General features: G+C 39.1%; 1 protein-coding gene across 2 annotated transcripts in view; it reads right to left on the bottom strand.

The window, feature by feature from the left end:
- The window catches only part of Mark1 (microtubule affinity regulating kinase 1), a 91,490-nt gene extending 78,479 nt beyond the window's left edge, over positions 1-13,011 (bottom strand). The window contains exon 1 of one of the 2 annotated variants that reach the window (XM_070022771.1): positions 12,771-13,011. In XM_070022771.1, coding sequence (XP_069878872.1) covers positions 12,771-12,821 — 51 coding nt within the window. In that variant the 5' untranslated portion in view covers positions 12,822-13,011. The remainder of the gene's footprint in view (positions 1-12,770) is intronic. The other variant, XM_070022772.1, reaches the window with a different exon arrangement.
- Between the last annotated feature and the right edge of the window lie 232 nt (positions 13,012-13,243).

Genomic DNA, 13,243 nt, shown 5'->3' with positions numbered 1-13,243 from the left:
AAATAAGTCTTCTTCCCATGGTGTAGTGATTAAAAAGTTCAAAGACAATCTGGGCACTCGTGGCTCACAGTTCTCTAATCTTAATCCCAATATACACCACTGCACACATACACGGGATTTCAGTAAGTGATAATTTTAACTAGTGTTAAAGAAAAATGTATTTTCACACTTGTTAAAAGTCAGGAAGACATTATTCACTATTACTGTAATAGAGATGTTATCAAAAGAGTAAGATACCAGCCTCAATTCTCATACAGCAAAGATGGTTGCAGATTTATAGTCAAGGAGCAGAGTGGGAGGTGGCAGATGGAAAATTCTTGAGGAAACAACAAAGGTAGAGACAAAGACCTTAGTGGTATATCCAGGTTGACCAGATATAAAGTATAATACCTTACTAAAGTGATTCAGTAGGACCCTTTGCTAAAACTAGGCTAGCAAGGAGAGAAATGAATACAAAAGATGGAGGTTGAAAACTAGCTGAAAAGTCAGAGTAGCCTAACTATAGTTTGGTAACTTTTTTTGTTTGTTTTGGTCAGTTGTGGGGCTTGAACTCTGAGCTTGGGCGCTGTCCCTGCGCTCTTCAGCTCAAGGCGAGCGCTCTACCACTTGAGTCACAGCGCCACTTCTGGTTTTCTAGTGGTTTACTGGAGATGAGAGTCTCACAGACTTTCCCTGCCTGGGCTGGCTTTGAACTGCGATCCTTAGATCTCAGCTTCCTGAGTAGTTAGGTTTACAGGCCTGAGCCACGGGGGCGCCTAGCTGGTAACGTTTTTTTCAAGAACTGGCAACTTCCCATTACCAAACACTTTCCAGTATGACAAAGAACGTATTTACAAATGTTTAAAGCTCTTCCATGACAAAGTATCCCACTGAATTGAAAACCTGCAAAGTTTCTAAAACATACAGATTCAGATAATACAAATGTAATCATGTTGTGCCTTTAACGAAACCTTCCAGGAGCTACATGTTCCCTAGGAACATTCCTACTAAGGCCCACAGAGTACCACCTACTCTCCAGCAGTCCATGGAGTCCCCTCCAATAAATGGTACCCTCCTCCGAGCTGCATCATTACTTCTTCCTTCAGCCCATAGAGCAGTTTGGCAAACATCTCTTTCCAGATTTAACCTGCAGGCTGTCTTGAGCACCTAGGCCTGCCTCACCAGCCTTCTTTGTTTGGTGTTCTGATCAGTCAGATGACAGGGAACTGTAACTTTCTACTGAACTTCTTGTCTCTATGTCTATCTCCCTCTTCAGACTCTGAGTCACTCCAGAACAGGGAACAGGTTTCACTTGCCTTTGTATTTCTATTAGCTTCAATTGTGATGAAATGAATAGAAAAGGAAATAAAAGTAAACCTCTTTTCAAGTTGTGAAATCTGCACTAGGCTCCCAGAAGGAAAGGGAGCCATACTGAGTTTGTTACTATATCCTTTACCGGCAGGTCACCAAATTTTTGGACTGTTTCTCAGCTTGTTTACTCACTGAACTACACTGATAAGGTGGTCAAAATACTATTAAGTAATACTGCCTCTGAAGAAAGATTCGGCCCGTAACCAAATGCACTGTGTGGTGAACTCGTTTTGCTCCATCTCCTCTCTTCTAACATGATTAGCTATGTAATGCTGGAAGAAGGAAGAGAAGAACCTAGGATTGTTACCTGCTTCTATCTTCCACCTACATGTGGCTCATACATGCACCTTATTACTTCCAAACCAGAAAATTCTATAGCTGTCATAAGCTATGAAAGAACTGTCACATCATTTCTCTCCTTTGACTTCCTATAGCCATCAACCATAACTCTTCTTTCCTTTTAAGAGAAAGATGAGACTAAATGCAATCATTACCATCACTTAAATCATTATCACACCTAGTCAGTAAGATACTTGCATCACAAGATTCAGGGAAGGAGACATCTAGAGCTTACTGGAGAAATTGTGTTAAGAACATGTAATGTGATGATGGAAGTGGTTAGGGAAGTGTATTTGAAACAATTGAGAATATATAAATAAAATAGATTTTGAGTTGTTAAATCATTAGTACCAAAATATATGGCAAATCCTAAACTAGGCTAGTAATACAGGATATATAAAAGCAAGGTTAGAAGGAATGTGCGCCCTCAAAATATTTTCAAATTTAGTGAGGAAGAAAGAGTTTATCTATGAACATCTACAGACAAATGCTAAACTCTGAGGTATCGAACAGTCCCTCAACTTTAGCCCAAGGGCCTCTATATTTAAAATTTTAAATTCTGAACTCCCTATAGGAATTCTGATGGAAATAATATAACTTGCAAATAAATTATATGCATAAAAATATTAAAAAAGCAGAACATTTTAAATATATTAAATACTAATGGCATAAGCTTTTCAGTATTTAATAAAACATTATTTTATGCAATTTTTGAAATGAATGTTTCTTAATGTTTGAAATCTTAAAAATTGTGCGAGGCAGAAAATGAAAGGACTGTTTGTAAACTCAGTTTATATTGATACTTGACTTTAATGATTGTCATGGATAAGGTATCCCTCACACAAGAGGAGACAGTGGGTCATCTTATTTAACTACAGTTATTTAAATATGTTGCACACATTTTAATCCATCTATTAAGAAAAAACTTTCGTAAAGGTTCTGCTAGTAAAATATTCTTTATAAAAGTTCCACCTTTAAGCTGGGTGCCAATACCTCATGCCTGTAATCCTAGCTACTCTCAAGAAGCTAAGATCTGAGGATCCTAGATTGAGGCCAGCCTGGATAGACAAATCTAAGGCACTCTTATCTCCAATTAACCACCAAAAAGCTGGGAGTGGAGTATAGTTTAAATGGTAGAGTGCACCGGCCTTGAGCAAAAAAGCTAAGCAAGACCTCCAGTCCCCAAGTTCAAGCCCCAGTACCAGCGCGCGCACACACACACACACACACACACACACACACACACACACACACACACACACACACACACACACACACACACACACACACACACACACACACACACACACACACACACACACACACAAAACATTCTACTTTCCCTGATGACAATTAGGTGTTCTTGGAAACTAACCATTTATACAAGCACTGATGGCTCACACTTGAAACCCAGGAGGCTGGGATCCAGAGGATCACAGCTTAAGGCCAGACTCACAAAGTCCACTAGATTTATTTCTGAAATAAGCAGCAAGAAAAATAGGGCCAGAGGCACAGATTAAGTAAGACAGCATCACCCTAGTGAACCCAAGGACTTGGGTTCAAATTCCAGTACAACAAAAAGCAATTTAATCATTTTAAACTGTAATAAAGTTTCCAAAATCTACTGATTTTCTGTATGTTTAAATGTGTGTGTGTGCGTGTGCGTGTGTGTGCGTGTGTGTGTGTGTGTGTGTGTGTGTCTGTCTGTCTGTCTGTCTGCCATGTGTGCATCAGTACTGGGGCTTGTTCTCAAAGCCTCAGAGTCATGCTCAGCTTTTTTGCTCACAGTATACTCTACTTCTTGAACCACATGTCCAGTTGAGCTTTTGGTTAGCTAATTGGGGATTAGGTCACTCAGATTTTTCTGCCTAAATTGGCTTCGAAACAAAAATCCTCAGATCTCCGCCTTCTGAGTAGGGTTATAGGCATGAGCTATTGGTTACCAGCTAAGGTTTTTGAAAGGAAAAACAAAACACAGAGTTATGAACGTTTTTACATATATAGATGTAGAATCTCAGAAATGCCACAGTTTAGTATGGTAAACTCACATTTCATTTAATGTGAAATTATTGAAAATGTATAAGCTTATTTCACTCTTTCTGTGGTAATTAAGATCCATGGAGCCAAAATTACCAAAAGATACTAAAATGTGTAGATACTAAATTATCCTGAATCAACAAGTTCCCAACTGGAGAAAAAGAAAAACTAACTGAAAAGACATAATCCTCAAAATAGACACCCCCCATCAAGTTTCACACAGACAAACTGGGAAAATGCAAGCATACATCAAGAACACATACACCAACTACATAAAATATAAAGGATGAAGTACCCCCCACAACTCTATGTCAAGAGACATAGAGTTGAATGGCTTAAAAAATAAAATCCAACTAAATGTCTAAAAAAGAAACCATCACTTTATATTTAAGGACACATGCAAGCTGGAAGTCAAAGGACAGAAAAAGATCTTCCATGCAATCAGTAATTAGAAGAGAACAGGAATGGTCATATTTATGTTAGATAGTTTAAGACAAAACCTGTCACACACACTTACACACACACAAACCTGTCAGAAGAGTAAAGAACATCACATAGTGAAAGAAGAGTCAAACCATGAAGAAGATATAACAAGTATAAACATATATGCAATTAACAGAAGAACTAATTATATAAAGCAAACATTGACAAACCAAAGGCAGGAATAAACAGCCACACAATTGTAACAAATTTCAACACTGTTCATTCAATAACAGACAGAACATCCAGATAGAAGATCAATAAGGAAATAAGAGGAACTGAACATCATTACAGATCAAGTAGACCTAGTAGACATACTGAAAACATCCTTTATACCACCTAATGGTAGCATGTTATGTGTTCTACTTAGGCACCCACAACAGGATATTCACTCTCATTCTCCATTCATTCATTCATTCATTCTCTCCCTTCCTTTCCCTTTCTCTCTCTCTCCCCCCTCTTCTCCTTTCCCTTCCCCATCTCACACACATACTCACATACACAAAACACAAAGGCACATACACCACAAAAAAAATTAACAAATAGAAGACTGAAATCATACCAAGTATCTTTTCCAACTATAATGGAATGAAACGAGAAATAAATGGCAGAGTGAAAGCTGGGAAATCCACAAATACATTGACATCAAACACTTCTGAACAACCAATGAGCAAAGGAAGAAATCAAAGAGGAAATTAGAAAATACCTTAGGACAGATTAAAAACAAAAACATAGCATATCAAAATCTAAAAGCTACAATAAAAGTAGTACTGAGGGAGGTTTATAACTACTTAATTTTAAAATATTTACAATAATAAGGAAGAGTTCAAATGAATAATCAAACTCTATTCCTCAAGGACTTAAAAAAAGAAACTAATCCCAGAGAAAGAGAAGGAAGGAAATAATAATGATTCTATCCGGAATGAGTAAAAAACAATAGGAAAAGATCAGTAAAAATTAACAAGACTTTACCTAGACTAAGATGTACAAGAGCAAACCAATAAATACAATCAGAAATCAAAGAAAAGATTAATAACAGTTGATTAAAAAGGATTATATGAGGCTGGGAAGGTGGCTCAGTGGTAGAGTGCTTGCCTCGCATGCATGTGGCCCTGGGTTCAATTCCTCAGCACCACATAAACAGAAAAGCTGGAAGTGGGCACTGTGGCTCAAGTGGTAGAGCACTAGTCTTGAGGGACAGTCTGTCCCTAAGCAATTCAGTCCAGGCCCAGAGTTCAAGCTCCACGACCCACAAAATAAATAAATAAGGATTACAAGAGACACTTCATGATTAATTATATTAATGCCAATTAATTGGACAGCAGAGAAGAAATGGAGACACTAGAAACATAAACTTTGTGAAGTTAGGCTTGGATTGCTGGAAAACATTGTTTCTGGATGTGACTACGATAGTACTTCTGGAAAAGCTCAGCATTTCTATCAGCAGAGTGAGCAAAGAATATGTCCTTATCAATTTGGCAGGTATCATCTATTCCTTGATGATCTCAATAGTTACAGAAAAAGAATTTGGTAAGATCCAATACTCTTTCATGAGAATACTGCTCAACAAATGACCATAGGAGGAAATTCTCTCAACATAATAAAGATCATATGTGAAAGCTCACAGCTAACAGCATATTTAAGAGTGGGAAACAAGCCAGGTGCCAGTGGCTCACACCTGCAATCCTAGCTACTCAGGAGGCTGAGATCTGAGGATCCCAGTTCAGAGCCAGCCCAGGGAAGGAAACTCTGTGAGACTCTTATCTCCAATTAACCATTAGAAAACCAGAAGTGGCACTGTGGCTCCAGTGGTAGAGTTCTTGCCCTGAGCTGAAGAGCTGAGGAATAGTGCTCAAGCCGAGTTTAAGCCCCATGACCGACAAAAAAAAAAAAAAAAAAAAAGAAAAGAAAAAAATAATAAATTTAACCAAGTAGGTTAAAGACTCACACTCCAAAATTTGCACAAAATACTGCTGAATGAAATTAAAGATAAAGCAAAGAAATGGAAAGTTATGTTCATGGATTAGGATAATAGTCATACCAACTCAATCGAAATTCAATGGTACTTGAATCCCTATCAAATTCAATAGTATTTTTTTTTTACAGAAATAGGGGGAAAATCTATTCTATAATTCATTGGGAAGTACAAAGAACCCTGAATAGCCTAAACAATTATAACAAAGAACAAAGCTGAAAGCCTCATACTTTCTGACTTCAAAACATTATGAAGTTATGATAATCAAAACATTATGGCACTGACATAAAGAGAGACATAGAGACTAACTGAACAGAATAAAGAGCCTAGAATAAACCCATGCAAATATGGTCAAATTAATTTTATCAAGAGAACAGTCTCAACAAAGGATCCTGAAAAAAACTGAATGCAAACATACAACAGAATGAAACTGGACCCTCACACAACAATCAACTCAAAATAGATTAAGATTTAAGGCCTATAGTAGAGGAAAATGGAAGAAAAGCCTCATGGCATTGGTCTTGGCAACAGTTCAAGCAAAAAAGAGAAAATAAATGAGCAAGACAATACCAAATTAAAAGTTTCTGCACAGTAAAGAAAACAATAGTGAAAGGACAACTTACAGGAGAAAATATTTGCAAACAGTATCTGATAAGGAGTTAATATCCAAAATATACAAGGAACCCACATCTGAAGAGCAAATAAATCTGGTTTAAGAATACATAAGGGACTTGATAGACATTTTTTCAAAGATGACATACAAAAGGCCAATAGGTATATAAAAAAGTGATCAACATCACTATGAGAGAAAAGCAAATCAAAATACATGAGGTAGTCATTTCATATATTTTACAAAAGCTGTCATCAAAAATAACAAGGATAAATTCGAACCCTGTACACTGTTGTTGAAATTGTGAAATGACACAGCTGCTATGAAAAAAATATATACAAGTTCCTCAAGAAACTAGTAGAACCAATATATGACTTGCAACTCCAACTTTTTGGTTTCTACCCAAACAAATTGAAACCAGGGTCTCAAAGAGAAATTTGCACTCCAGTGTTTACTGCAGGATTTTTAACCTAGCCAATCAGTAGGAATAATCCAAATGTCCATCAACACATGATTGGATAAACAAACTGTGAAATATACATACACATCACACACACACAAAAAAATGGAATATTATTTGGCTATCAAAAGATTTGGCTGTCACACATTAAATCACAGAGGAACTGTGAAGACAATACGCTAAAATAAAGTAAGCCAGTGACAGAAGGAAGAATACTTCATGACTCCACTAATATGAAATATCTAAAGTAATCAAAATAATCAGAACAGAAATAACCATGGTGACTGCCACAAGATGAAGAGAAAGGGAAAAAAGAGAATTACTATTCAAGTATAAAGTTTCATTCATGGGACATGAAAATTTTCTAGGAATCTTCTGTATAAAACTGTCTTCTTCAGTTAACAATACTGGACAAAAGATTTACGGGGGTAGATCTTATGTGATATGTTCTCTACCACAATTTTAAGATTTAAATATAACTAAGAATTGTGGTTCATAAGACTCTTAACAACAATTAACCAGCAAATAGCAAGAAAGGAAGGTATGGCTCAAATGGTGGAGAGCTCACCTTGGTAAAGAAAAATGAAAGGAAGAGGTCCTGAATTCAAGCCTCAGTATCAGCACAAGAAAGAAAATAAAATAACATAAAATAATAAATGTTCAGAACTTAAATAAGTAAAATGCCATGCTTAGTCAACTGTGGATTTATGGGACAAAAAGAAATGAATCTATAGAAGATAGATCTGAACAAATTATATGATTTGAACTAGATAACTCATCATTTAGAAAGACAATGAGCCTGTGGGAAAAAGAAAAGTGCTGTTGGGAGTGTTTAAGGTGTAATATAACCTAATCAAAGTACAAAAAAAGGAAACTAAAGAATCAGATGCAAGATAGTAATAAGAAGATAATACTGAACAGGTGCCCAGAAGTTGACATGACTTCACAAATACAGAAAGCGGGCAGGATGAAAAGAAACTTAAATGTACTTCAATGAAACTACATCAACAAAATAAGAGAACTTTAGAGAAAAAAAAAACGCAACAGATCACTCATGATTTCTGAACAGTAACAATAGACTTCTTAGACAATGTAACACTACCTTCTGAAATCATGTTTTCAGACTCTAAAAAGGCTTTTGACTGACAACAACAATCCTTCACCAAAGAGACTTCTGAGTTTCCTTTTGGAATATTTGTTGTTTTGAGACAGGTCTCAAAATGTAGCCCAAGCTGGCCTTGAACTCATGCATGATTCTCTGGCCCCAGATTCCTGAGAGTTGAGATTACAAGCATATGCCATTGTGTCTGGCTTCACCAAAAGAACTTTCTAAAGATGATCATCAGGAAGAAAGTAAAGACCTCCAAAGGAAAATGTTAGATGAAAAAAGAATGACAATAAATTTCATTATAATAATTTATAAAGTTATTAATAATCACTATTATTTGAAAATCAATAGCTAGTTAAGCACTTCATGGGCATCAGGTCAGAGAGAAGGGATAGATATTAAAGGCATTTCTTCTCCCACTGGATTGTCCTGGACACCCACTTTGTAGACCGCTGGAGTACACTGTATACATATACCACTATTTAGCAAGGTAAGAGAGTACTGGCTGCAATCACTTCAGGAGTCTTGTCAGAACTTACATGATTCAAATCACAATGGGTTTGTAAAGTCTAGGAGAAAGGAGAAAGGACACAGCTGTCCCTTGTATTTCTTCTGTCCCTCAGACAGAAAAAAATAACATTTCAGAAACACAGTGAAGCAAACACTCCATTCTTCCTCATAAAGTACATGGTATCGGTGTGTATGTTCTTTTACAATCTCTAGGCAAAAAAAAAAAAAAAAACACAAACAAACCACCTCCTAGAAGCAAGCAAAAGCATGAAGGGAACAGTGGAAGATGTGAGATTCATTACACCTTGGTCAGGTCACTCAGCTCTGTGAAAGCTGCTGCTTTGAGTTGTAATTTGTGATGTTTACCACTGCACATGTCAGTAACACAGTTTGATGATAAATGAAACAATTCAAAAGGGGGTGTTATGGCACTGATCTCTTACATAACTCCCAGAAATCACTTCAGCTAAAGGTAGGCACCGACAGTACAGAATAAAGGAGATAAAGTCAGGCAACTGAATTGCAGTGTGAAGGGGTCTCTAAAGTCAGGGATACACAAAGTGCAGAATAAGTAATAATGGTAGTTGCTAGAGGTGTTTGCCAAAGTCAGTGGTAAATGTATGCTGTTCTTTTGCTCTTTCATTTTACTAACAATGACTTCCATCAGACAAATCACAATGGCTACCTTCGTTACATCAAGTACTTCAACATCAACATGAATTTCAGATTTACCAAGATTCACAATTAAGGGATTTTTTTTTAACTAAAGGTTTTTAAACTTAAGCCGAATTTAATTTTCAAACAATCCAAGAAGTACTCAAATCAACTTTCTTCCTATTGAACCAAATTTCCACACAGAAAGAGCACCATGGCACTTTTGACCCATGAAATGAGCATAATCAGAGTTTTCCCAAAACGTTCAAGTATATTTTGTTTCACTGAAAAATATTTAGAGAAATAGCAATATATTATCTGTATCCGTGCTGAAATTATCCCAGAATAACCTAACAGATTTCTTTTCTCAAAGAAAAGCAATTCTCACACAGAGAGATCAGTATTTCTTTCTTTCTTTCTTTTTTTTTTTTTTTTTTAACATTTTGAAGTGTATCCTGACACTGGAAAAAATAGATACATATTCCCAAGGACACAAAATCCAATTATGTTATACGCATAAAAATATTTGTATTAATTATAAGTGACTATTCGATTCCAAAGTTTTTGTTTAAATTATTGTATTTGTTGACTTTAATTTCTAAGAGTAATAAGGTGAATTATTGATTTTGATATTACCTAGAAGTCTTTGAGTTATATAAATATAACTATATTTATGTAAATATTTGTTTATTTACATATATTTATATATAAATATATAAACAACTTTTTCACAAGTATTTTTTTAGATCACTTAACTGAAAATGACTACCATAAATGCAGCTTTTGACTGTCATGTGGCACTGATATAGGCTAACTGGCAAGTTAGGTACTTTATTTCGCAGATGAGAATTAGGAATGGATAAGGCCATTTACTACTAACTAGACAATAAAGGGAAACTCTAATGGTGATTTTACAGCCACCAGTAGTAGCCCCTTTGATAAACACCTGGAACACTTATAAACTAATTTATCTCTATTTACACACTTTTCTACTGTGTATTTTTTTGGGATTAAGTTATCTCTTCTCTAAGCTCTATGAAAGGAGAAGCCTTGTCTAAATACTTCTGCATCCCATTCCAGCTCAAAAAGCAGAGCTGAGTGCATCCTTATTGATTAACAGCCACAGTATGGAAGATATTTTCCAATTAGAAGATAATTAGGATGTGGTAAAGTGAGCTCAATGGAGACTTATAACACAGTAACAAGAATGTAAAAGTGACTTTGAAATAACATGTTCAGAGACAGCAAATGAGTTTATATAGCAGCATAGTCATTTTCAGAAAGTACTCCCAACAAAACTTACCACACTATTATAGGTTAGCTTTAAAATCTTCTTTCATTGTGGTGGTTTTGACTTTACATGCAATACTACATTTTGTACTATTCTTTTTTTGTGTGTTTCTATAATACTATCTCATGTCAGTATAAAGTCACCTACGCAAAGAGTGTTAACTAAGACAAAATAAAAACAATGTATTCTTCCCACTCCTGTGAACTGCTGTCTTTAATATTCCCTAGGTCTTTTGGAATGTTGCTAAGAGAAACAAAGGTTATCATTCACACTCCCAAGTGACAAGATTTTTTTTTTAATTCTTGTCCAAAAAAAAAAAAATCTTGTACCAGCTTGGCTTTAACATTCAACTGTAACAAAATGCTTCCGTCTTTCTGACTTTTTCCAATCTCTCAATCACAATTACACACACAAAACAAGTTGTGATCAAAATTAAGCTATAATGTCTGATGGTGGCATCCTAACAGTGTCTGTATCATTTTAAACACATGACAAAGGAGAAGACAAAAGCAAACTCAAACATCTTCCTAGGTCTTCTAACGATGGTATCCTACTGGAATTTCATCTCCTATCACATAATAAAATTGTTAAATTTCTGCATTCCCCTACTCTCTAAGATAAAATGTGTTTCTACCCCCTTTATCCCTGGGAGAAGTGAGCTAGTATCTTTTCTCTCTTTTATCTTTTGTCTAAGAATGTCAGACCATTTCTTTATTTTTATTTTCCCAGCTCCATGAAATCACTGGTACATACAACAAACCCTGGAGGGCTGATGAGTTAACTAGACACACACCAGAGAGCTCTGGGCAGCCAACCAAAACTTAGTATCCTTCTAGCTCCTTAAAACTAGTCAATCAGTCAAGGCCCTATAGAACCTTGGGGTCCCTTTACAGGTCATGGGGATTTAAAAATTTAAAAAGCCCTTTTCCACAAACGAACTTGCACTTGCTCCCGTACACCCAGTTGTACTTTTCAGAAGACACACAACTAATGATTCTATTCATGTTCTTTTAGTTTTCACGAGTGCAAACATCAGACATCTGCATAAATACATTCCACTCCGGAGGGCAATTTGTTCAGACCTGGAGAACCTTTGGCTTTGAAGAAATGCACCTTGTGACACTTCAAGGAAAAGGAGAGATATTTACAATAAAACCTTCCCGGGGAATTGTTCCCACTACCTTGAGGGAGAGAATACAAAGCCAGTGGGCTGCATGAGGCTTTGGAAAAACATTTTGCTTTAATCCCAGGGCCCCAGGGGCTGTGGGTGCAATTCTCCCCGACTCCTCTCTCCTACACTATCACGGCAGTATAAACTCACACACATCACACACACACATCACACACACACACACACACACACACACACATACACACACACACACACACACACACACGGGCTTCCAACCCTGATCCTTCTCCCTTTGGTGCCTATACTAACCCCAAATGTGGACAAGATGCTACAAAAAGCAAAGTCATGGGGCAATGCGGGGGGGGGGGGGGGCTGGAGACAAGCTGTTTGTCGGGGATTGAAGGATCTAGAACAGCGAGGTGTAAAGAGGTAGCTGCATTCACTTGGGTGGCAATGGCAATACAGTGGCAGGAGTCAGGCCCTCCTGGATGCCCATTCTGCCACCTCCCCCCCCTCGCCCCCCTGCCCTCCATCACACCCCGCGCTCTCCGGGAGGACCACCACCGGGCAGAGGGCGCCACTGACCGCTCCCCACCCGCACCCTAGCGGGGAAGGCAGCGAAATGGGGCTGGGATGAATAGAGGCTGAGCGGTGGGGTGGAGGTCCCGCCTCGCTCCAGGTGGGGAGACCCTGCCGCTGGGTGCGCGCGCGCGTGGGGGGGGGGGAGCGGCCCGGGCGCGGGAGGAGGTGGGGGTGTCAGGGGAGGGTCAGCGCCCCGGGCGCTGCGGCAAGGTGCGGGGAGGGGGGGGGCTCCGGGTACTCACATTCTCCGTGTCCCGCTCGTTCACCGTCGGCAATGGCGTCCGGGCCGACATTTTGTGCGGGCGGCAGGGTCGGGGTCTCGCCGGTCAGGCGGGGGGGGGGGGTGCGGGACCCCCCGAGGTTGGAGAGGGAGGGGGTGCGGCAGACCGGGAAGCGCGCCGACGCCGAGTCCCAGGCCGGGGCCGAGCGGCTCCCGCAGGCCGCGGGGCGGTGCAACAAGCCGCCGGGGCGGGGGAGCCGCGGCCGAGGACGCGGAGGAAGAGGAGGGGGAGCCGCTCCCCGCGGCGGCGCCGCGGGGGGGGGGAGTGGGGAAGGGAGGGTGGGAGGGGAGCGGGAGTGGGGGGGGACGGCGGGCCGGACGAGCGAGGCCGGGCCGGACGCAGCGGGGGCACGCTGGGGGCCGAGAGGCCGCCACCCCCGGGAGGGTCGCCCCACACCCCGCTAGGCTCTCCCCCGTCCGGGCTGAAGGTGAAGC

The sequence above is a fragment of the Dipodomys merriami genome, unplaced genomic scaffold (genome assembly GCF_024711535.1).
Source record: "Dipodomys merriami isolate MVZ:Mamm:240054 unplaced genomic scaffold, mDipMer1.0.p SCAF_153, whole genome shotgun sequence".
Lineage (NCBI taxonomy): Eukaryota > Metazoa > Chordata > Mammalia > Rodentia > Heteromyidae > Dipodomys > Dipodomys merriami.
This window is presented reverse-complemented; position numbering and strand designations above follow the sequence as displayed.